Consider the following 25,850-nt stretch of genomic DNA (forward strand, 5'->3'; position numbering starts at 1 on the left):
GATGCTGCTGAGATTTTCCAGCATTTTCTCTTTTTGTTTCCAATTCGAGCATCCGCAGTAATTTGCTTTTATTAATTATTCGGCTTTGTTGTGAGTAATGTTTAGGGCGGTGAGCTTCTTGGGTGTGTTGAAGATGCACTTGTCCATGCATGTGGAAAATATTCCATTATATCCTGCCTTGTGCCTTGCAAGTAGTCAGTGAGACTTTGGGATGGATAGGGTGACTCACTAGTTGCAGAATGGCCAGCCTCTGACCTACTCTGACATTCACGTCTGATCCAGTTAAGCTTTTGTTTGTCAATGTTGACAAGATGATGAAAAATTAGATCCAGATAATGCCATTGGCTGTCAAATGGAAATGATTAGAACATAGAACAATACTGCGCATTACAGGCCCTTCGGCCCTCGATGTTGCACCAACATGGAAAAAAAACTAAAGGCCATCTAACCTACACAATGCCCTTATCATCCATATGCTTATCCAATAAACTTTTAAATGCCCTCAATGTTGGCGAGTTCACTACTGTTGCAGGTAGGGCATTCCACGGCCTCACCACTCTTTGCGTAAAAAACCCACCTCTGACCTCTGTCCTATATCTATTACCCCTCAATTTAAGGCTATGTCCCCTCGTGCTAGCCACCTCCATCCGCGGGAGAAGGCTCTCGCTGTCCACCCTATCTCACCCTCTGATCATTTTGTATGCCTCTATTAAGTCACCTCTTAACCTTCTTCTCTCTAACGAAAACAACCTCAAGTCCATCAGCCTTTCCTCATAAGATTTTCCCTCCATACCAGGCAACATCCTGGTAAATCTCCTCTGCACCCGTTCCAAAGCTTCCACGTCCTTCCTATAATGAGGCGACCAGAACTGTACGCAATACCCCAAATGCGGCCGTACTAGAGTTTTGTACAACTGCAACATGACCTCATGGCTCCGGAACTCAATCCCTCTACCAATAAAGGCCAACACACCATAGGCCTCCTTCACAACCCTATCAACCTGGGTGGCAACTTTCAGGGATCTATGTACATGGACACCGAGATCCCTCTGCTCATCCACACTACCAAGAATTTTACCATTAGCCAAATATTCCACATTCCTGTTATACTTTCCAAAGTGAATCACCTCACACTTCTCCACATTAAACTCCATTCGCCACCTCTCAGCCCAGCTCTGCAGCTTATCTATGTCCCTCTATAACCTGCAACATCCTTCCGCACTGTATACAACTCCATCGACTTTAGTGTCGTCTGCAAATTTACTCACCCATCCTTCTGCGCCCTCCTCTAGGTCATTTATAAAAATGACAAACAGCAACGGCCCCAGAACAGATCCTTGTGGTACGCCACTCGTAACTGAACTCCATTCTGAACATTTCCCATCAACCACCACTCTCTGTCTTCTTTCAACTAGCCAATTTCTGATCCACCTCTCTAAATCACCCTCAATCCCCAGCCTCTGTATTTTCTGCAATAGCCGACCGTGGGGAACCTTATCAAACGCTTTACTGAAATCCATATACACCACATCAACTGCTCTACCCTCGTCTACCTGTTCAGTCACCTTCTCAAAGAACTTGATAAGGTTTGTGAGGCATGACCTACCCTTCACAAAACCATGCTGACTATCCCTAATCATATTATTCCTATCTAGATGATTATAAATTGTATATTTTATAATCCTCTCTAAGACTTTACCCACCACAGACGTTAGGCTCACCGGCCTATAGTTACCAGGGTTATCTCTACTCCCCTTCTTGACTCTCTCCCTTCTGAGATTAGACTCTCTCTTGTTGGAGATGTTCAGTGCTTGACACTTCTGTGTGGAAAAGGTACATTCCATGTACCAGTCCAAACCTGCATGTGTCCATCCTTGCTGCATTTGGACATGGACTGCTTTGTTACCTGAGCAATGTCACATGGAGCTGAACATAAAAATCTAAATTGATGGAAGGACGTTCATTTTTGCCGCAACTGTTAATGGTTGGACCCATTGTTGTGGGAACCTTCAAAGGACAACACAAAGGATCATCCACCCTATCTCTGTCTGAAGGAAACAGAAAATGCTTCAACCTTGCATTAATACTGGGCTTTTGTCATAATTGAAAATGCAAATGTTCATGGAACCGTCCTTTCTCATTAACTGCTCAGTTTCTTCCAGCAGGGCGTTTCCTTGCCTATTTTCGTTTTTGACCTTATGCTGTAAGACTTAATGGGATTCATAGTTTTTTAAAAATAAATTTAGAGCACCCAATTTCTTTTCCAATTATGGGGCAATTCAGTGTGACCAATCCACCTATCCTGCACAGTTTTGGGTTGTGAGGGCAAAACCCACACAAACACGGGGCGAATGTGCAAACTCCACACGGACAGTGACCCAGAGCCGGGATTGCACCTGGGACCTCAGCGCCATGAGGTAGCAATGCTATCCACTGCGCCACCGTGCTGCTCCCATGGGATTCATAGTTAATGCTGAGAACTTTGAGGGTCACTTCCGCCTAATGGTATATTAAAATGCCAGAGCCTCTGGAGGGGTCGGGGGCATTGGTTGAATCTGTGAGTATTATATCAGGTTTTTACTTGACTGGCCTGTGAGATCGCATTCTTAACTTTGCACAAATTACACAGATATTAATGAGGATAGCTTTGGGGTTGACTAGCCTGGGTGTGTGTTTATCATGTCTGAATCCGATGTCTGGTTCATTTAAAAAAAAAAAAAATGTTTTTATTCTCCTTTTTCACATTTTCCTTCAAAATGTACATCCCACCAACAAGCAGCAAACGGTAACAAATACAAAGTCAATACCCTTAACATCAACAACGGTCCCATCCTCCCACCACCCCACCCAACGGCCCACCTGTCAATTATGCATCAAATAAAACAAACCCTCCCACAGTGGGAAAAAAAAGAGTCCGGAATCGCCCATGGTCACCATTAACCTATAGAGTCTCCTCCCCCCCCCGACGACACTCAATGCCATCCAACCTCCGAAAGAGTACCGTAAATGACACCCAAGAGTTGTAAACCCTCAACTCCTCCCCTCCATTTCCTCTTGTGAAACTCCACCCCCTAACCTCGGTTCCTTCCCTCCAACTTTACCCCTCGGACCCTGTTCTGCCAGGCTCCGATGGCAGCAAACCATCCCCCACCTCATCCCTTTTCACTGGCCAGCTTAAACCGGCCAGCGTGGAGGCCCCCGCCCGGGTCTCTTTCCCCCTTGCCAGGCCCCAGGAAAAACTCAGATGTCCCCTTTAGCACACAAACCCTGCGCATACACCCACACCCCAAAGAACCCTCATTCCGACTGAAAGTCCCATTTCTTCCCTTGTCCAAATATATACAACATTGGCTCCATTAGCCCATACACCAGCACACAGTGAAACAAAAAAGAAAAAAATACAGTCATGAGGCTACGTCGGTACATGACCATTTCTCAATTCTGCCACAGTCCTTCTGCCTTTGCAAACTCCTCCGCTGCTTCCGCCGTCCCAAAATAAAGTCCTTGAACTTGTAGGCCACCCTCAGCTTCGCTGGATATACAATGCCACACTGCACCCTGCTAACATACAGTGCCCTCTTCACCTGGTTGAAGGCAGCCCACCTCCTCGCCAGCTCCACCGTAAAGTCCTGGTATACACGTATACCAGCTCCAGCCTACTGCACCACCTGCTTCTGCTTAGCCCAGCACAGGTCCTTCTCCTTTACACTGTACGTACGGAAGCACAGAGTCACTACTCTTGGCGGCTCACTCGCCTTTCGTACAGGCCTCCACGACCGATGAGCCCGATCCAGCTCATCTCGGGAGGGATCCTCCCCATCCCCCAATAGCTTCGCCAACATCGTGGCAAAATACTCAGGCGGCCTCCGTCCTTCCACTCCTTTGGGCAGCCCCACAATCCTCAGATTCTGTCGCCTGGATCTGTTTTCCAGGTCTTCCATTTGCCTCGCAGATCCTTGTTGATCTCCATCACCTTCCGCATCTCCTTCCCCATCGAGGTAAGTTGATCACTGTGCTGCAGTAATGTCTCTTCCACTTCCTTCAGCACCTCGCCTTGTTCCCACACCTCCGCCACTGCGCTCGCCACCTCCGTCCTCACCAGGGTAATCGCCTCCTCCACCTGCGCTTTCAAAACCGCCCCCATCTTCCTCATTGCTTCCATATGTTTTGTAAACTGCCTTTTGAATTCCACAGCCATCACTTTAGTTATTTCTTCAGCCGTAAGCAATGCGGCCTCCCCTGGTGCTCCAGCCTCCATTTTCTTTTACTGACCCCGTGGTGACCTTTCCACTCCCCGACAGACTTTCACGGCCGTTTTTTTGCTGGTCTTCAACATTTCCCTTCCCTGTGCTGTCTCCCGAATTTTGCTGCCTCCGCTGCCCTTAGGACCGGGCGTTAACCCCCGACAATTCCGTTCCCGAACGGGAGCCCTCCAACGCGCGGCTGCCTCCTGCCCGCCGTCACCGGAAGTTCAGTGTCTGGTTGATGTTGAGTTGTCAGTTGGTTTTATCAATATGAGAGGACTGAGTGATTTGCTAGGTCGTTTCAAAGGACAATATTGCTGGGGACCTAAATTTACATGGAAGGGACTAGATACGTTCACCTATTGAGCTTTTATAATAGTCTGATTGCTTCATAGTCACGATTACTGATGCTAGCTTTTTCATCCAGATTTATTTAAAATTCATAACCTGCCACTGGGATTTGAACACACATCACCTGGTTATTAATCCAACCTCTGGATTACCTACAGCAACAGTGAATTATGAGATGCAAAATTCCTCACCTACTGGCTAAAAATGCCGAATGCTGGTCCTGAGGGGAACACCAGGTGCTTGGCAATGATTTAGTCAACTGGATGGAGACAGGACTGCTGACTTCTAAGACAGAAAGTTCTGCCTCAGAGAGCCACTGGTCAATCAGAGGCTGACCACTCTCCAGCACTAAGAGCCCGAGGCATGTAGCATTAGATCAGGATTTGGGTATCCTCTCAGTACATTATGCCCGATCCCATGTACTTTAATTTTACATGCTAATCTCTTATGTGGGACCTTGTCGAAAGCCTTCTGAAAGTCCAAATAAACTACGTCCACTGGCTCCCCCTTATCAACACTACTAGTTATGTCCTCAAATAATTCCAATATATTTGTCAAACATGATTTCCCTTTCATAAATCCACATTGACTCTGTCCGATCCTGCCAATGTTTTCCTCATGCTCTTTTATAATGGAATTTTGCATTTTCCCCACTTCTGATGTCAGGCTGACTGGTGTTTAATTCCATTTTCTCTCTACCTCCCTTTTTAAATAGTGGGTTAACATTAGCTAGCCTCCAATCTATAGGAACTGTTCCAGAGTCTATAGAATCTGTGCAGACTGATCACCAATGCACCCACTATTTTTAGGGCTACTTCCTTAAGCACTCTGGGAGGTTGGCCGGAATCTGGCACTCATTCCTGAAAGGGTGACAGAGGTGGGAACCCTCACAACACTTAAGAAGCTTTTGGATGAGCACTTGAAATGCAATAGCATGCAAGGCTATGGACCAAATGCTGGAAAATGGGATTAAAATACATAGATGTTTCCTGACCCGCACAGACGCGATGTGCTGAAGGGTATTTTTTTGTGCTTTAAACTCTATGACCATTTCCCTACTAATATTGATTTCCTTTAGTTCCCCCTTTCCCTAACATTTCTGCTACGCAATTTGTGACCTCCTTTATGAAGACCAAAGTATTTATTTAGATGGTTAGCCATTTCTTCTCCATTATAAATTCCTGACTATAAGGGATCTACATTTGTCTTCATCAATCTTTTTTTCTTTTCACATACCTGCAGAAACTTTTACAGTCGGTTTTTATGTTCCCAACAAGTTGCTCTCCTACTCTATTTTCACCTTATTTTTTTTCTTCTTTTTGTACTATAAATTTAGAGTACCCAATTAACTTTTTTTCCTTTTAAGGGGCAATTTAGTGTGGCCAATCCACCTATCCTGCTCACCTTTGGGTTGTGGGGGTAAAATCCACGCAAACACAGGGAGAATGTGCAAACTCCACACGGACAGTGACCCAAGGCCAGAATCGAACCTGGGACCTCAACGCCATGAGTGCCAACCAGTGCACCACCGTGCCGCTCGTTCTATTTTAAATCTTATGAATGGAATGGAATAACCTTCACCACTGACTGGATACTCACCAGATACTCGCCAAACATCTTGCTCCTTTCTCTGTACTACGGCAAGAACCAATTCCTACAGGGTGGAAAAGTTGCATTGAGCCGTCCCGTCAAGATTGATGCAGAGCTGAACATGTGTGTAGCCTAATGGGAACGTTTCTGTCTAGCCTGTTTGTTCCCTTAATGTCACACTCTTAATTGCTTTGTAGCTGCATAGCCAACCTGGTCCAACTTCACAACCCAACATCACCATGACCCCCTGGCATTTGCCCCCATCCAATCTGACAAGCCACCACTGCCCGACTCCCCCTGACCTCCTAACTGCCCCGGATCCAATCTTCCCAACTTCTACAGTTCTCCATTACCCACTTACCTCAGCAACTCTACCTGCTTTTACCATTTACACATTCACTCATTCATTCATACACTACAACACTGAAAAGCTATTTAAATGTCCCAGCTTTTCAGAGTTCTATAATATGGCTGCTAGTGCCATTAAAATGGCGAGTGGCTTGTCTTTCCCCAACAACCCAGCACCATGGTGTAGCAGTTGTATTGAATGTGCGCTCTGCATTTCTGAAGAAACTGCAATCTGAAGTCCTGGCCAGAAATGGAAAACTCCAGCGTGGCACAGAAAAGTTGGCAATTCATCAGTGTCTGCTGCTTCCCGGAGGATTTGGGCCATTCATTACCAGCCTTGTATGACTATTGGTAATCCAGATGTGGGTAATTGCATTTCTGACAGCCTATCTACAGAATGGTATCAGCAGAGCTTGGGGATAAGTCGCCTACAGGCCTGTCCTGTCTGCCAAAGATAATGAATGAGATGGATAAAGCATAGAAAGCGAAAAGTAAATCTTTAATTTTTTTAAAGTGCAAAGTTTTTCAATATTATTTCTCTCCGAAGCCCTGCTTGGAAAATCTGAGTACAAATTGTAGTTTATCTTTCATTGGCCTGACATAAAGACAGCACTGACCAGGAAATGAATCTTGGATCTTATTCGCTTGTGTGATGAGCATAAGGATCAATTGTGGGAAATTAAATCTGAAATTAAATAAGGGATTACGGAGCTATTTTGGGAGAGGAGAAGGCACCACTGGAAGGGATCAAAGCAAAGTGAGAAGAAGAGTTGGGAGAGGATATGGAGGAGGGGTTCTGGTGTGAGGTGCTCCGGAGAGTGAACGCCTCCATCTCGTACGTGAGGGTGGGGCTGATACAGCTGAAGATGGCATACAGAACACACCTCACGAGGGCGAGGATGAGCTGATTCTTTGAGGGAGTGGAAGATGTGTGTGAACGTTGCGTGCGTGTGGGGGGGGGGGGGGGGGGGGGGCACTAATCTCGTACGTATGTTTTGGTCCTGTCCAAAACTAGAGGATAACCGGAAGGAAGGTTTTTAGGGTAATTTCTAAGTGATGCACGTGAAACTGGACCCGGGCCCCCAGCTGGGCATATTCAGGATGTTGGACCAGGGTGTGTGTTAATGGTGACTATGGGTGATTCCTGATTCCTTTTTGTCACTTGTTTATGTGAACATGCGGGTGAATGTTTGGGGTTTGGTGGGAGGATGGAATCATTGTGACTGATATGGGGATTGATATATTTGTTACTGATTATTGTTTATTATTAGTGGGTGTAAATTTGGGAGAAAATGTGAAAAAGGAGGAGAATTAAAAATATTTCTAAAAAAAATTAAATAAGGGAAAATGTCCAGATTTCTGTCACCAGCATCCTGATGTCTCATGAAGATCAGTAGAGTGAGGCATACAAGGCAGAATTCATATCTTGCGATTTTGACTCGCCAATGTGCTGCATGTTATTGAGATTTAAACATGAGGAAATGGCTGAGGAACTGAACAGGTTTTTTGGGTCGGTCTTCACAGTGGAAGACACAAATAACATGCCAGTGACTGATAGAAATGAGGCTATGAAAGGTGAGGACCTTGAGAGGACTGTTATCACTAAGGAGGTAGTGATGGGCAAGCTAATGGGGCTAAAGGTAGACAAGTCTCCTGGCCCTGATGGAATGCATCCCAGAGTGCTAAAAGAGATGGCTAGGAAAATTGCAAATGCACTAGTGATAATTTACCAAAATTCACTAGACTCTGGGGTGGTCCCGGTGGATTGGAAATGAGCAAACGTGACACCACTGTTTAAAAAAGGAGGTAGGCAGAGAGCGGGTAATTATAGGCCAGTGAGCTTAACTTTTGTAGTAGGGAAGATGCTGGAATCTATCATCAAGGAAGAAATAGCGAGGCATCAGGATAGAAATTGTCCCATTGGGCAGACGCAGCATGGATTCATAAAGGGCAGGTCGTGCCTAACTAATTTAGTGGAATTTTTTGAGGACATTACCAGTGCAGTAGATAACGGGGAGCCAATGGATGTGGTATATCTGGATTTCCAGAAAGCCTTTGACAAGGTGCCACACAAAAGGTTGCTGCATAAGATAAAGATGCACGCCATTAAGGGTAAAGTAGTAGCATGGATAGAGGATTGGTTAATTAATAGAAAGCAAAGAGTGGGGATTAATGGGTGTTTCTCTGGTTGGCAATCAATAGCTAGTGGTGTCCCTCAGGGATCAGTGTTGGGCCCACAGTTGTTCATAATTTACATAGATAATGTGGAGTTGGGGACCAAGGGTAATGTGTCCAAGTTTGCAGACGACACAAGGATGAGTGGTAAAGCAAAATGTGCAGAGGATACCGGAAGTCTGCAGAGGGGTTTGGATAGGTTAAGTGAATGGGCTAGGGTCTGGCAGATGGAATACAATGTTGACAAATGTGAGGTTATCCATTTTGGTAGGAATAACAGCAAACGGGATTATTTTTTAAATGATATAATATTAAGCATGCTGCTGTGCAGAGAGACCTGGGTGTGCTAGTGCATGAGTCACAGAAAGTTGGTTTACAGGTGCAACAGGTGATTAAGAAGGCGAATGGAATTTTGTCCTTCATTGCCAGAGGGATGGAGTTTAAGACTAGGGAGGTTATGCTGCAATTGTATAAGGTGTTAGTGAGGCCACACCTGGAGTAATGTGTTCAGTTCTGGTCTCCTTACTTGAGGAAGGACGTACTGGCACTGGAGGGTGTGCAGAGGAGATTCACTAGGTTAATCCCAGAGCTGAAGGGGTTGGATTACGAGGAGAGGTTGAGTAGACTGGGACTGTACTAGTTGGAATTTAGAAGGATGAGGGGGGATCTTATAGAAACTTATAAAATTATGAAGGGAATAGACAGGATAGATGCGGGCAGGTTGTTTCCACTGGAGGTTAAAGGAGAACTAGGGGGCATAGCCTCAAAATAAGGGGAAGTAGATTTAGGACTGAGTTTAGGAGGAACTTCTTCACCCAAAGGGTTGTGAATCTATGGAATTCCCTGCCCAGTGAAGCAGTAGAGGCTCCTTCATTAAATATTTTTATGATAAAGATAGTTTTTTGAAGAATAAAGGGATTAAGGGTTATGGTGTTCAGGCCGGAAAGTGGAGCTGAGTCCACAAAAGATCAGCCATGATCTCATTGAATGGCGGAGAAGGCTCGAGGGGCCAGATGGCCTACTCCTGCTCCTAGTTCTTATGTTCTTATAAATTTATAGAAGTGTAGATATGAAGGATTGATCGCTAACAGGATTAACAATACTATTTTTATTTACAGAATTTGTGGTAGTTCATAATGGAATTATCACTAACTACAAAGACCTAAGAACATTACTGGTAAGTCAAGTTGTCTTAAACCGATTGGGAATTTAATGCACATAATGCTATTTGTTCATTCTCATCTAAACTATATGGCCTTTTCCGTTTTAGGAGAGTAAAGATTATGCATTTGAATCTGAGACAGATACTGAGGTGATTCCTAAACTAACTAAGTACGTGTATGACAAAAGAGAAAGTGAAGACATTAAATTTTCTACCTTGGTGGAAAGAGTTGTTCGACACCTGGTGAGCTGCAATTAATTCTGCTAAACAAAGCCTTTGAAAATTTTGTTTAAGGTAAATGGTAAAAAATAATGGTTGCTTTAGCAGCCAGAGCATTCTGATTCATATACCCTCAAACACCATTTGTATATTTTATAATAGAATTGTATTACCTATTAGCTGGGCAGTGAAAATATTGGCATATTTCACAAATGATAAGCCAAAATGTGCAACTTACAATATTTTAAGGTTTAGACTAACATCAGATGTTCCTTTCAAAATAACATATTCAAACAGGCCAAGTATTGTTACTGAAATCATATTGCATTTACTAATATCTAATTAGTATTGCAATTGATCAATTCTAAACAAAATTTGAAACTGGCATCTATGTTGCCATTATTTGACCATTGGACACCCTCATTTTTGAGATTAAGGTCGTGACTGTAATTTTAAGATGTGGTTTTGGCTACCATGCTTCCATGTCATTGTGGCTGTACTGACTATCTAATCAGAATGCAAGTAAATAACAGTCAAAAGTTTCAACGGGTTATTTATTTTAAGTTCGAAGTTGTGCATTTATCTTGACTGGCTGTACAAATAGAAAATTTGCCAAGGGATTTTGATTTAGCTACCTTTGGGGCCTCCTGTTTCCTTAATGTTGACTACAAGGCTTGTATAGCTTTCTGGAGAATATTTTCCGGAAACTTCTAAGGACTTTTTACTTCGCGAATATTTCTCTGAATGTCAAGGAATTAATTTTTTGTTATTTTTTGCAGGATAGATCTGAACATTGTGCACAACTGTACTGAGAATGTACTCTTGATTCTCAAATAGCCATTTTATGCAGTGATTAAATCTGCCACTTTAATTAACAACAGATTTACATTTATTTTATTTGCAGGAAGGAGCATTTGCACTTGTTTTCAAGAGCCTTCATTTCCCAGGTGAAGCTGTTGCTACGAGGTTAGTGAGTGGTTATATTCTCTGTATTAATAACTATTTGAGCTTCTTTGTCAAAACAATCAGCACTATTGCACTACCAACTAACTTGTTTTATAATTTCAATCTTTGCTTCTTGCAGCCTCTTTCGGAATGTTAATTTAAAGTGCTCATATTCTAATTACTGTCTGTTGGATTGGGATCAGCACGATGCAGCTCAATACAGAAATAATCAGATTTTGTATATGAAAACAGTTTCATTGTGGGACATTTTTGAGATAAATTAAAATGTATGTCCATGGTCAATAATACTGTGTGCAGTTCCATTTTCTTTCCCAGCCAGTGCAAAAAAGATTATGAATGGACCCTATTTGACAAAACTTTAAATGCAGTTCTTGTACAAATTGAGGTTCCTTTCTAGCTGTTGATAAAGAATACACAGGACACTTTTACGAGTTAAACAGCAAGCAACATAAATTAACATTGAGCACTAAAAAACATAAATTAAGGGACTATGTAATTTTCTTCCAATTTAAATTCCCTGATTTATTATTAACTTACAAAAGTACCACTTTTAATGGCCATGGTGGTTGTCCAGATGGGCTGAGGCAGGTGGCTAGCTGTCCAACTCTCAGCAGCACGAGAAACAAGAGCTTTTGACTCCTGGGCCTAATATGCAAGATTCCTGTCATTCTCCCGCCCAAGGCCAGAGAATAATAGATGGCCAGTAGGTGAACTTGGATTTTGGTTGGCAGGAGGACATTGCCAGAGTCCGAACAAAATGGCCTTTGGCAATTCGTTAAGTGGCTTCTTGAGGGTTAGGCAACCAGATATTATGGGAATGTAGAGAGAAATCTGAGGGTGATCCAGAATTTTCTTCCAAAGCTCAGCAGAGAACCTCCCACATCTCAATTGGTGTTTACCATCAGGCTGGCATGGCAGGGAAACCATGATGGCTTCCTGATACTGGATTGGGTTTAAGATTGCAGTTGGAGCCAAAGACTCTGGGTGGGATTCTCCCAGTCGCGTGTTTCTTGGCAGCGGTGCGACATTCACTGGCTGTGGGATTCCCTGCCACTGCAACTGTCAATGAGAATTCCCTTTGAAGTCACCCCACGCAGCTGGGAAATCCATGGGAGGGGGTATGCTGCTTGCAGGACCAAATAATCCTGCCGATATGAGCAGCCAGAGAATTCCGGCCACTATCATGTCCCAATCTGCAAATTTAAAGCAGGACCCTTCTGCAGATATCCTGCCTACCCACTCAAAGAGACCAAGGAAGGGATTTTCTGGCCCTTCACCGCAGGTGGATCTTCCGCTCCGCTGAACTTGACCCCTGTGATGGGTTCCCTGGTGGGGGATGGGGAGAGCAATGCAAAAGTGTGAAGTCTTCTGTGGGACCGGAAGATCTCGCTAGTGGCCAGTAACTTGTCGCTTCAGCCACAGGAAAAGCCACCACAGGAGGGGCCAGAAAGTCCCAGTTCAAATTAAGAGGTCAAGTTAGCAGGCTTTTAACTGTCCTCATGCAGGGGCAGTGTTAAAATTAATCCTAAAGTTTTTATGAGAGAATTCCAAACCAGGCATTGCAATTACCTTGCAGAAATGAACTGAGAAATTGATTTACTATGTGTTAAAGGATTTTTGAAAATCCCCATACAGTTTCAAGATGGGGAGGTAATGGCATAGTGGTGTTGTCGCTGGACAAGTAACCAGAGACCCAGGGTAATGCACGGGTATCACACCACATCAGGTGGTAAAATTTGCATTCAATAAAAATCTGGAATTAAAAGCCCATGAAAACCATTGTCAATTGTCATAGAAGTTCCTCTGGTTACTAATTTCTTATAGGGAAGGAAATCTACCATTCATGCCTGCCCTATATGTGACTCCAAACCCACAAGAAGAGAAGCAACAGGAATATAGGACAATGTAGATATTGGACGAGAATAACATTTCATCATGTGAATTATTTGCTAATATATTGATTCCAATTATGCTAAAATTTAAACCGGTAAATAAATTTCTAAAAAAGAGAATTCATTTTTTAAATTTTCCTTAGGCGAGGAAGCCCACTGCTGATTGGTATTCGCAGCAAGTGCAAGCTCTCCACTGACCAGATTCCAATACTCTACCGAACCTGTAAGTTGGCTATTAGTGTATAGATCAGTCAATATCTGTTCTAAATTATGCAGCTTTATCATATTCTTAATTGACCTCTGCCAAAAGACAAACAAGTCAGCTTACATTAACACTGCAATTAAATTACTGTGTAAAGCCCCTAGTCGCCACACTCGGGTACACGGAGGGAGAATTCAGAATGTCAAAGTTACTTAATAGCACGTCTTTCGGGCTTGTGGGAGGAAACAAAATCTGTTTTTGTTTTAAATCAGTGCTCGTAAGTTTTTCTATAATGGAAACATATATGTTCGCCTGAAGCCAAAGCATCACGAATAATCAGAAATATAATTTACAATTAATTATAAATACTAGAATCATTCATTGCAATTCCATTCCAGGATCAAACCTGGATTTATAAATTTATAATTTATAAGCTTCGTCTTCAGCTTTACTGAATGAGTCATACCTAATTATGACAGCACGGTAGCACAGTGGGTAGCACTGTTGCTTCACAGCTCCAGGGTCCCAGGTTCGATGCCCAGCTTGGGTCACTGTCTGTGTGGAGTTTGCACGTTTTCCTCGTGTCTGCGTGGGTTTCCTCTGGGTGATCTGGTTTCCTCCCACAAGTCCCGAAAGACGTGCTGTTAAGTAATTTGGACATTGTGAATTCTCCTCCGTGTACCCGTACAGGCGCCGGAATGTGGTGACTTGGGGCTTTTCACAGTAACTTCATTGCAGTGTTAATGTAAGCCTACTTGTGACAATAAAGATTGTTATAAGATTATTACTATAATCAAATTGAAATTGAAAATAACTTGAACTTCAGGATGTTCCAATTGCTTCACAAACATGTAGCTCAATGGTTAGCACTGTTGCTTCACAGAGTCAGGTTTGATTCCTGGCTTGGGTCACTGTCTGTGTGGAGTCTGCAAGTTCTCCCTGTGTCTGCGTGGGTTTCCTCCCACAAGTCCCGAAAGACGTGCTGTCAGGTAATTTGGACATTCTGAATTCTCCCTCCCGTGTACCTGAATAGGCACCGGAATGTGGCGACAAAGGGCTTATCACAGTAACTTCATTGCAGTGTGTGACCATAAAGATTACTATTAATTATCGTAATTATTTTTTGCCAAATATGTTCTTTTCTTTATTCATTCAATGTAAGTGGGCGTTGTTGGCTATGGCAGCATTTATTGCCCATCTGTAATTACCCTTGAGAAGGTGGTGGTGAGCTGCCTTCTTGAACCATTGCAGTCAGCGTGGTGTCAGTGCACCCACAGTGCTGTTAGGGATAGAGTTCCAGGATTTTGACCCAGCAACAATGAAGAATGAGGATTTATTTCCATGCAGGGTTGATGAGTGGCTTCCAGAAGGTGGTGCTCCCATGTGTTTGCTGCCCTTCTTCGACTGGATGGTAGTGATCATGGCTTTAGAGGGTGCTGTCTATGGAGCTTTGATGAGTTCCTGCTGTGGATCTTGTTGCTGGTATACACTGCTGTTACTGTGGAGGGTGGAGGAAATGAAAGTTTGTGAATGGGGTGAAAGAGGCACAGTGGTGCTGTGCTTGGCACTGCTGCCTACAGCACTGATGACCCAGGTTCGTTCCCGGCCCTGGGACACTGTCTGTGTGGAGTTTGCACATTCTCCCCATGTCTGTGTGGGTTTCACCCCCACAACCCAAAGATCTGCAGGGGAGGTGGATTGGCCACATTAAATTGCCCCTTAATTGGAAAAAAGTAATTGGGTACTGTAAATTTATTTTAAAAGGAGAAATGTGAATGGGGTGAAAGTGAAGCAGACTATTTTGTCCTGGATAGTTTCAAAGCTTTTTGAGTGTTGTTGTAGCTGCACTCATCTAGGCAAGTGGAGAGTATTCCATTATGCTTCTGACTTGGAAAGAGTGGACAGACATTGGGGAATCAGGCGGTGAGTTACTTGCTGCAGGATTCCTCACTTCTGACCTGCTCTTGTAGCCACAATATTTATCTGACTAACCCACTTCAGGTTCTGGATAGTGATATACCTCAGAATGTTGATAATGGGGCGTTCAGTGATGGTAATGCCATTGAATGTCAAGGGGTAATGGTTAGATCCTGTCTTGTTGGATATGGTCATTGGCTAGCACTTGTTTGGTGCAAATATTACTGTTGTATGTAGCTAATTTGTACACAGCGAGGTCCTGCAAACAGTAATAAGATAAATGACCAAATAGATTGTTTTGGTAGTTGTGAGATAAATTTTCTCGGATACCAGGAGAATTCCCTTAATTTCCTGTAAACTGAGCCTTGGGATGTTTATTCTTACCTGAGGGGTTAGGCAGCTTTTGGTGCAACATCTCCCTTCAGGATTGGTGCAACATCTCCCATCAGGAAGACTGTGTAATAGTAGAAATCTGTGCAGTATTTAGAAATGGACTGCATGTTGCACTTGGAAACTTTCACAACAACATCTTGGATGGTGTAATACTATTTTGTCTTTGTCACTTATGTTGAGAAAGAGCTTCTTTTTTCCTTTGTGCTTGTAGCAAAACACTCACTAAATGATTTACTAATGATTTTTGTTATAGACAAGAATAACAAAAATGAGGGTGCAAGCAAGACACATCAAATTGAGATAAAAAAGTGTCTGCATCCTACTGGAGAAGAAAAATCTGTTGAATTTTACTTTGCATCTGATGCAAGGTACGTGCAAATGTCCGCAATTTTTTAATGCTCCAGTTGTAAAGTGGAATTTAATGACACCTCACGTAAAATTTGGGGAGCCATTTAAACGTTCATTGATGTAGGAAAGATCAGAAAAACCTACTGGTGCAAGTGGCTGGAAAATTCCAGCTGGTTTTGTACTGATGGTTTGCTGAAGGCAACAAAATTGGCTTGGCGTGCTAATAAGTCAAAAATTCAAATTATTGACCTGAAGCAAATTCTGTTTTTCTCTCCACAGATGCTGCCTGAGGTATTGAGTATTTATGGCACCTGTATTTTTATTTCAAATTTCAAGCCTCTGTACTATTTTACTTTAGCATTTGATTGCCTGGGTTATATTCTGCCCGGTAACAGGTGGTGATTGGATCCTGCTTGAGTGGGATGATTTCCAGAGTCCTAAGGAAAGCAGAGTTGAGACCTGGACAGACAGAGGAAAGAACCTGCTCTCTCTCCCTCATGTTTTCTCCAGAAATGCTGTGAGTTTCTGTATTTCTGAAACTGCAGAGACCATAATGAATCTAAAGTGAAACCATTGCAGGATGCAAACAGGAGATTTAGATCTGAAAACTTACTTTGAAGGAAGATCTGCTTAAAGACAATCATCTGAAACAAAGACACTTTTTCCTTTTACTTATTATTTTCATCTCTTTTCTTTCCCTCTGTATTTATCTGTTGTGTGTGTGTGTGTGAAGAGGGTGGGAGCAAGTTAAAGTGGGGGATTAAGAAATAGATAATAGTTAACTGGTTGTATTTTGTGCATATTTCATTTTAGTCCTTGTCATAAATAAAAAATAGGGTGGCTATAATTATTGGGCAGCCACGGGTCAAAAACTTCTGGTATTTTTCTAAGAATTATTAGTTAATTCAATTGTGTTGCGATTCTGGGCAAAGGTGGGCTGAAATTGACTGCGCCTTAGCCCAGGGTGTTGTGACATTTTAAAATAATTTCATTTTTATTCCTGCAAGTCACTGTGACTTCTAGATGTTCACTTGGATAAATGAAATAATCTGCCTATACTGGTTTTGTAAAATCCTCCTATTAACAGTTTAAACATCCAGATCATCTCAATCATCTTTTCGTAATTAAAATAATTAAACATAGCGCAGCATGGTGGTGCAGTGGGTTAGCCCTACTGCCTCATGACGCCGAGGTCCCAGGTTCGAATCCCGGCCCTGGGTCACTGTCCGTGTGGGGTTTGCACATTCTCCCCATGTTTGCGTGAGTTTCGCCCCCACAACCCAAAGATGTGCAAGCTAGGTGGATTGGCCACACTAAATTGCCCCTTAATTGGAAAAATTAATTGGGTACTCTAAATTTAGAGAAAATAAATAATTACACATCATCCATCATGGGTGGCACGGTAGCACAGTGGTTATCACTGTTGCTTCACAGTGCCAGGGTCGTGAGTTTGATTCCTGCTTGGGCCACTGTCTGTGCGGTGTCTGCACGTTCTTCTTGTGTCTGCGTGCGTTTCCTCCGACTGCTAAGGTTTCCTCCCACAAATCCTGAAAGACGTGCTTTTAGGTGAATTGGACATTCTGAATTCTCCCTCTGTGTACCCAAGCAGGTGCCGGAGTGTGGCGACTCGGGGCTTGCCACAGTGGCCTCATTGCAGTGTTAATGTAAGCTTACTTGTGACAATAATAAAGATTGTGATTATTATTAGTGTGGTCAAGTATAAACATTGCTTGCTAATATATTATTCACTGCTCTTAACCCATGGACTGATAAATCACATTTATCCAGCATTTTCTGTTTTTATACTAGCCTGTAGTGTTGTTTTCTTTGAATGTGGCCTGGTTAAGTATTCCGTAGAAATGTTTTCCTTGATTGGCGTGTCTTTGTACGAGAATCACAAGAAACTAGTCTGCAGATACAGTGAGTGTCTAGGAACACAAATGGATGTTGTTGTTTATTGTAAGGGGAATGAAATGTAAAAGTCGATATCTTTTGCTACAGTCGTATTATAAGGTCTTGGTAAGTCTACATCTGGACTACTGTGTCCAGTTTTAGCCGCCTTAATTAAGAAAGGACAAAATTGCGTTAGACGCAGATCAGTTTAGATTCACGCAGTTGATTCCTGGGACGAAAGGGTTTTCTTATGAGGTAAGGTTGGGCAGGTTGAGCCTATATCCATTGGAGTTCAGAAGAATGTGTGGCAAACTTGTTGATGTAAACCCTGTGGAGATTTAACAGGGTAAATGCTGAAAGGACCTGTCCTCTTGTGGAGAGACTGGAACTAAGGGGCCAGATTAAAATAAGTGGTCTCCCATTTAGGATGGGAAGAATTTATTTCCCTCAGAAGTTCATGAGCCTGTGGAACCCTCTTCTCCGGAGAGCAGTAGAGGCAGGGTCATTGAATTTTTTTAAGGCTGAGTTAAACGAAGTCCTGATTGACAAGGAAATCAAAGGTACAGGGAGTCAAAAGGAAATTGGAGTTGATGCCACAATTAGATCAGCCAGGATCTTGTTGAATGGCTCAAGGGGCCAATTGGCCTGCTATAGCTCCTGATTCGAATGTTTTATTCAAAGTAGGATTTGATACCACAGGGGACTATTAGATAGTTAACTGTATCACTTCTCTTAAGCAGCTTGTATTTGGGGTAAAAGTAAATTATAAAAGTCTTTTTTAAAAAAGTAACTATTGTGTTTCAAATAGTCAGTTTGGCTAAGGCATTGGTAAGCTCTTAAATCTGCTAGCTGTGGGTTTTGGGGCACACATTATGTAGGCTGATAATTAAATTAAGTTCTGAAGAAGTGCTGCATTGTCAGGGATGCTGTAATGTCAGATAAGGGGCGGAATTCTCTGACCCCCCGCAGGGTCGGAGAATCGCCCGGGGCCGGCGTAAATCTCTCCTCCGCCGTGGCTGGAATTCTCCGCCACCCGGGAATCGGCTGGGGCGGGAATCATGGCGCGCCAGTTGGTTTGCCCCCCCGCGACGATTTTTGGCCCGCGATGGCCCGAAGTCCCGCCGCCGTCAGGCCTCTCCCACCGACGTGGTTTAAACCACCTCTGGTGCCAACGGGAGCAGGCGGCGCGAGCGGGCCCTGGGATCCTGGGGGGGGGCACGGGGCGATCTGACCCCGGGGGGTGCCCCCACGGTGGCCTGGCCCGTGATCGGGGCCCACCGATCGGCGCCCACCAATCGGCCGGCGGGCCTGTGCGTGGGGGCACTCTTTTTCTTCCGCCGCTGCCACGGCCTCCACCATGGCAGAGGTGGAAGAGACCCCCTCCACCGCGCATGCGCCGGGGTTACGTCAGCGGCCGCTGACGCTCCGGCGCATGCGCGGACTTACGACGGCCAAGGCTTTTCGGCCAGCCGTGGCGCCGGTCGGGGCGCCAAAGACAGTTCGCGCCGGTCGGCTGAGCGGGAGCCACTCCGGCGCGGGCCTAGCCCCTAAAGGTGCGGAGAATTCCGCACTTTTAGGGACTAGGCCCGACGTCAGAGTAGTTCTCGCCACTCCGGTACGCCGGGACCCCCCGCCCCGCCAGGTAGGGGAGAATCCCGGCCAAGGTGTTTAAATTGAGAGCCTATATATCCATCCAGTGATTTCATTACCTTGTAAGGTCCCGTGGTACAATTTGAAAACGAATAAGGGTCTTTTGGTATCTAGCCAATGTTCTTCTCAATCAAATGACCAAAAATGTACTTATTTATTCATTATTTGTGGAATCTTTCTGTATGGAAATTGACTGCAGCATCTGACTACTTAACAGGACTGACTTCCAAAATGTTTGATTGATTGTGAGGCGTTGAGCATGTACGGAAGATGTGATAAGGCACTACAGAAATGCGGTTTTCTTTTTTTATTTCTCAAGTGCGCAATGCCGTGACAGGGCTGGAACATGACAACACCAACTAGCACCTTTAATGAAGTAAAACATCCCTAGGGCAGCATGTGGCACAGTGGTTAGCACTGGGACTGCGGGCTGACGACCCGGGTTCAAATCCCGGCCCTGGGTCGCTGTCCGTGTGGGGTTTGCACATTCTCCCCATGTCTGCGTGGGTTTCACGCCCATAACCCAAAGATGTGCAGGTTAGGTGGATTGGCCACGCTAAGTTGCCCCTTAATTGGAGAAAAAAATTATTGGGTACTTTTTAAAAATGAAGTAAAACATCCCAACATGCTTCGTAACACAGGTGGAAATAGCTGCTACTTAAGAAATGTGTCTTACTATTGTTGTGCTTTTACTGGGGAACATATTAAATGACGTGTCAGCAGATTTCTAATCAGGAAAAACTTTGAAAATATCAGTTGCTGTGATACACATGCAGGAAATAGTAATTTGTAAGTGTAACGTAGTTGTACATTTCTTCTTTACAATTATTTGTTATTAGAAATATTATTATCTGTTCATAATTACAATACTAAATCATTCCTCAACAGTGCAATCATTGAGCACACAAACAGAGTTATATTTCTGGAAGATGATGACATTGCTGCAGTGAGTGATGGTTACCTCTCCATTCACCGTATTGAAAAATCAATGGGCGATTTGGCATCAAGAGCCATACACACTTTGCAGATGGAATTGCATCAAATAATGAAAGGTGAGAAGAGTGTACAAATTTTATTATAAATCCAAATATAAAACAATGGGTGGAGATCTGTAGAGTGCCCAATTCGTTTTTTCCAATTAAGGGGTAATTTAGCGAGACCAATCCACCTACCCTGCACATCTTTGGGTTGTGGGGGCGAAACCCATGCAAACACGGGGAGAATGTGCAAACTCCACACGATCAGTGACCCTGTGCAAACTCCACACGGACAGTAACCCAGAGCCGGGATCAAACCTGGAACCTAAGCGCCATGAGGTAACAAGACTAACTACTGTGCTGCCCAATGTGTTGCAGTTTGCATGGACTGAATTTTGTTTTCCCTGATAAGGGGTCAAAATAAATTAATGTTCGCTCACATCAGTCAATTAAATCTACCACTATTTTACTTGTACCAGTGGCGTACTTGACTGGAAATCTTTGGATTCAATTTCATGTTGTAATGCTGAAATAACAGCCATTGTTAATAATATAGTGCCGGCAGTCTTTGGACTTATGGCACAATTGGTTCCTGAAAACCGTCTTAAGTCGAAACGTGGTAAATTGTGGAACCAATTTTCACATATAATGTTATAAGTCAGGAATTGGTTCCTGAACCAAGCCTGATATCCTATTTTCACCAAAATAACCTAGTATTCTGTACTCTTATTATAAGAAAGGTAATAGCAATAAATTAATATTATAAATATAAATTTTAAGAAAAAGTTTCGAAACACATAGATTCACGAAGTAAAAATGCGTTGGAACAGCACCTGAGCATCTTGAGTCAGGGGACGGATGCGCAGAACATCATGCGCACATGCAAATGTTTGAACTTGTTCACTGGCATGGCGTCGTAAAGTCGAAACTGACGGTGTAATTCGAAACGGTGTCAATTTATAAACGTTTATCAAGGATTGCCTGTATTAAAGCTTCTGTTAGGATTAGTTTCTATAAAGTAATCGTTTGTTTAAATGTATCAGGTAATAGAAACTTGATTCCAGTAAAGACGACATGAATTTGTCGCACTTTGGATTATCCTGTCTCTTTCTAATGTCTCCTCTGTCTCAATACGTCTCTTGTATTTTTATTGTTCTAACATATTTTCAATTAACTTGTACTTTTCTAACCTTGCATTTTTCACTCAGATATGTTTTTGGACATCTATAATATTTGTGCCTTCGAGTGTTAGAGTTGTATCTTAGACATTATAGAAATAGAACTATAGAATACTACAGTGCAGAAGGAAGTATTTCAGCCCATTGAGTCTGCATTGACCCTCTGAAAGAACACCCTACCTGGGCCCACTCCTCACCCTAGCCCTGTAACCCCACCAAACGTGCACATCTTTGGCCTGTGGGAGGAAAGCGGAGCACCCGGAGGAAACCCACACAGACGCGGGAGAACATACAGACAGTCACCAAAGGCTGGAATTGAACTTGGGTCCCTGGCACTGTGAGGCAGCAGTGCTAACAACTGTGCCACCCCATAGCTGGCTTTTCATTATATTGTAAGCATTAGAAGGGAAGTACTGAGTTAATAATTGTTATTATCACAAGTAGGCTTACATTAACACTGCAATGAAGTTACTGTAAAAAGCCCCTATTTGCCACAGCCCGGTGCCTGTTCGGGTACACAGAGGGAGAATTCAGAATGTCACCTAAGAAGCACATCTTTCAGGACTTGTGGGAGGAAACCTGAGCACCCGGAGGAAACCCACGAAGATGCAGGGAGAATATGCAGACTCTGCACAGACAGTGAACCAGGATTTGAGCCTGGGACCCTGGCGTTGTGAGGCAACAGTGCTAACCACTGTGCTACCGTGCCGCCTATGCTGTTTACATGCTTGGTGCATATGATCATAATTGGTGTCAGAACCTTGCAGAGACATGTGAGAATGGATGTCGGGTGCACAGAGGCACCATGGACCTGGCAATCCAGTCACAGATGCTGCAGCCAATCGGGCCCCAATATGTCCGTCACCGTGGACCACCACCAATGGTAGGCACGCGGAGTGAACCCGTACACCATGAGCAGTGCCCTCAATCGCCAACGGTTCCCCTGTATAATAATAAAAATTTGTCACACGTAGGTTTACAATAACACTGCAATGAGGTTACTGTGAAAAGCCCCAGTCGCCACATTCCAGCACCTTTTCGGGTACACAGAGGGAGAATTCATAATGTACAATTCACCGAAAAGCATGTCTTTCGGGACTTGTGGGAGGAAACTGGAGCGCCCGGAGGAAACCCACGCAGACACAGGGAGAACATGCAGACTCCGCACAGACAGCGACCCAAGCGGGAATTGAACACACACACAGTGACCCAAGCCAGAATTGAACCTGGGAACCTGGAGCTGTGAAGCAACAGTGCTAACCACTGTACTGCTGTGCCATTCTGACACAGCGCCTCCGACCTAAAACGTGAACTCTATTTCTGTCTCTACAGATGCTTCCGGACCTGCTGATTATTTGCATCATTTTCTGTTTTATAATTTTGGAAGGAAAATTCTGTTCTGCGACAATCCAACAAGAATATTTTTTGCTGCACAGCTCCAAGGCGGACTGTTAATGAAACACACGGTGCTGCACTGCGAGGCCCCTCCACATACCGAGAGGTGACTGTTGTGGGAACACCAATGAGAGCCTTGGTAGCTCTAAATTTGCTGATGGGCTCAAGAAATTTGAATGAGCTTATCAGCAAGCTACACAGAACAACATCGGCTCTGATTCGTGAACTCCCCTTTAGAGCAGGAAAACAGTTTGCCAGACATTGAGAGATGGTGGAGACTTACACCAGTTCAGGCACAGATCTCCTGAATTAGTGTGAAGTTTCTGAACTTTCATTAAGTAAAGATGCAAAGCAGCAGCCCATTTTCTGGCATCCATTCTGGCGGGTAAGGAGGCACTGGGCCAACGGCTGCTGAGGGGAGCAGTGGGATGACTCTCATCCTCCTGGCCAGGGCTGAGGCCAGGCCAAAGCGGGCGGGCAGACCAACCAAAGCAAAAGGAACAGAGGCCACCAGGCCAGAGAGCTAGCAGCCAGGCAGCTAGCCAGGAGCACGTGTGATCGTTGAGGCTTGTGGCCTGGCCATTCAAGCAAAAGCGGAGAGGTCAGCAGAGCAGCAGTCAGGAGGTGCGAAGAGGGCCAGGCATCATGTCTTGGGGAATCAAGGAGCAGCAGTAGTGGGGTGACTCGCTCCGAACCAGAGGCCAGCCACACAGCAGGGCTGGACAGCAACCGGGCTGGGTGACGAAGGCGAGAGTGGGCAGAGGCCAGGCCAGATAACTAGCAGCCAGTTAGGACCAGGCCCGGTTGTCAAGGCTCGGGCCCGAACGAAAGCGGAGAGGCGAGCAGAGCAGCAGTCGGGAGGTGCAAAGAAGGCCAGGCAAACACTGGTGTCGTGTTTTTGGGAATTGCGGGCAGCGGCCAGAAGGAGTGGGGCTGCTCAAATAGAGCCAATGACCAGCCAGGCAAGAGTGAGGGGGCTCGGCAGCAATCAACATCTTCTTTTGATTTTGCGTTTATTTTGTCTCTGCTTTTGAGCAGCTTAGACAATCGGTTGTTTTTGCTTAAGGTTGCTTCACTCAACAGAAGATTTTCAAGACTTATTCATGAATCGTTTAATTAAGAAGATCACCCCAATCAATATGAAGAGACACTAACTATGAATCTGGAAGTCAAAAACTCAGGAAGTTAAAGACGATGCAAGAGGACAAAGCTAGGCAAAAAGGCAGTTTGACACTTAGATTAAAAGGTTTAAAGTATTGAGCAGTGCCCAACCTACACATTCATCCTCAACAACAACATCCACAAAATGTTTTGGTGACTTGTTTGATGACTTTGACCTGCCGATTTCAGGAGACAACACATCTCCTGAAAAACCCTGAATACGATGTGGACTCTGAGATGGGAATGGAACTACAAGATACTGCTGAAGCTTATTGTTCTTCTGCTGCTGAAGTGAGGGAAAAAACCTGAATATAATTGGGTTATGATCAAAATCTGTTCCACTGCATATGATTGAATATTGTGTAATAAATACACCAGAACGTAGATAACGTGGAAAATTTGAGAAGAGTTTGAGGCTCTCGGCCGAAAGCAGTTTCGAAGTCTTCATGAGTCCCATTTTCTGAGGGTGAAGAGAACTGGCATGACTGGAAAGGAAAAATTAGTTGATTTTTTTCAGAAATTACTGTAATGTTACAAATTATTCCCTGACCCTAGTAAAGGGAAACAATCATTTGTTGATGTGTACTCTAACTGGGAAAATGTTGGAAGAGATATTGTTGATCATGAAACTTCCAAAAGTTTGTACTGAGTGCTGAATTTGGGTGCATTTGAGTGCTATAGTGAGAGTTTGGTGACTGAGGGATATTAAGGGTTTATTTTTAATTTTTATCTAAAGTCTAGTCTTTTATTTAGTTAATTAACGTAAAAGTTGCTGTTGGGTTGAGAAGAAGGTGAATTTCAATCGGCTGTTAAACAAAGGTTCTACGTGTAGCTACTTGCAGTTGGAGCTTGTTAATTAGTTAAATTGGATTAGGCCAGTTTTCAGAGGCCTCGAGTCACAGTATAAATCTGAGCTAGTTACAGTGCAGACTTTGTTTGTGCTCAGTGTTGAATGTGGGTGCATTTGAGTGCTATAGTAAGAGTTTGGTGACTGAGGGAGTTGGGTGAGGAGGAAGTAAAGTGCTCCTTTAATTTCATTTCCTACATTTCCTCAAATAGCGAGAAGGGAGCCCGGAGTTTACAAAGACTGCAGCTGACTGGGAGCAGAGTCGGAGGGCGGAGTTCCAGTTGCTCCACAGAGCAGCTATATTCTGTAAGGTAAGAAGGGATGGAGGCTAGGGCAGTTGCATGCTCCTCCTGTAGGATGTGGGTGGTGAGGGATACCACCGGTGTCTCCGCTGACTATACCTACGAGAAGTGCACCCAACTCCATCTCCTCCGAGACCGTGTTAGGGAGCTGGAGCTGGATGATCTTCGGATCATTTGGGAGGCAGAGGGGTAATAGAGAAGAGGTACAGGGAGGTAGCCACACCTAAGGTACAGGACAAGAGTAGCTAGGTTACAGTCAGGGGAAAGAAAACAAACAGGCAGACAGTGCAGGGATCCCTCGTGGCCGTTCCCCTTCAAAACAGGTATACCGTTTTGGATGCTGTTGGGGGATGACCTACCGGGGAAAGGCCCCAGCGGCCTTCTGAATCTGGCTCTGGGGCTTAGAAGGGAAGGGGGGAGAATAGAAAAGCAATAGTGATAGGAGACTCAATGGTTAGGGGAATAGATAGGAGATTCTGTGGTCGCGAGCAAGCCTCCCGGAAGGTATGTTGTCTCCTGGGTGCCAGGGCCAGGGATGTCTCTGATCGTGTCTTCAGGATCCTTAAGGGGGAGGGTGAGCAGCCAGAAGTCGTGGTGCACATTGGTACCAACAATGTAAGTAGGAAAAGGGGTGTGGATG

The 25,850-nt window shown here is 44.2% G+C and overlaps 1 protein-coding gene across 5 annotated transcripts in view; it reads left to right on the plus strand.

Annotated features, from left to right (window-relative positions):
* The window catches only part of LOC119965249 (glutamine--fructose-6-phosphate aminotransferase [isomerizing] 2-like), a 206,590-nt gene that overhangs the window by 131,596 nt on the left and 49,144 nt on the right, over nucleotides 1-25,850 (plus strand). For all 5 annotated transcript variants that reach the window (XM_038795735.1, XM_038795736.1, XM_038795737.1 and 2 more), the window contains 6 exons: nucleotides 9,827-9,885; nucleotides 9,979-10,113; nucleotides 10,994-11,055; nucleotides 13,091-13,170; nucleotides 15,713-15,827; nucleotides 20,239-20,402. In XM_038795735.1, coding sequence (XP_038651663.1) covers nucleotides 9,827-9,885; nucleotides 9,979-10,113; nucleotides 10,994-11,055; nucleotides 13,091-13,170; nucleotides 15,713-15,827; nucleotides 20,239-20,402 — 615 coding nt within the window. The remainder of the gene's footprint in view (nucleotides 1-9,826; nucleotides 9,886-9,978; nucleotides 10,114-10,993; nucleotides 11,056-13,090; nucleotides 13,171-15,712; nucleotides 15,828-20,238; nucleotides 20,403-25,850) is intronic.

This window comes from Scyliorhinus canicula, chromosome 4, assembly GCF_902713615.1.
Source record: "Scyliorhinus canicula chromosome 4, sScyCan1.1, whole genome shotgun sequence".
Lineage (NCBI taxonomy): Eukaryota > Metazoa > Chordata > Chondrichthyes > Carcharhiniformes > Scyliorhinidae > Scyliorhinus > Scyliorhinus canicula.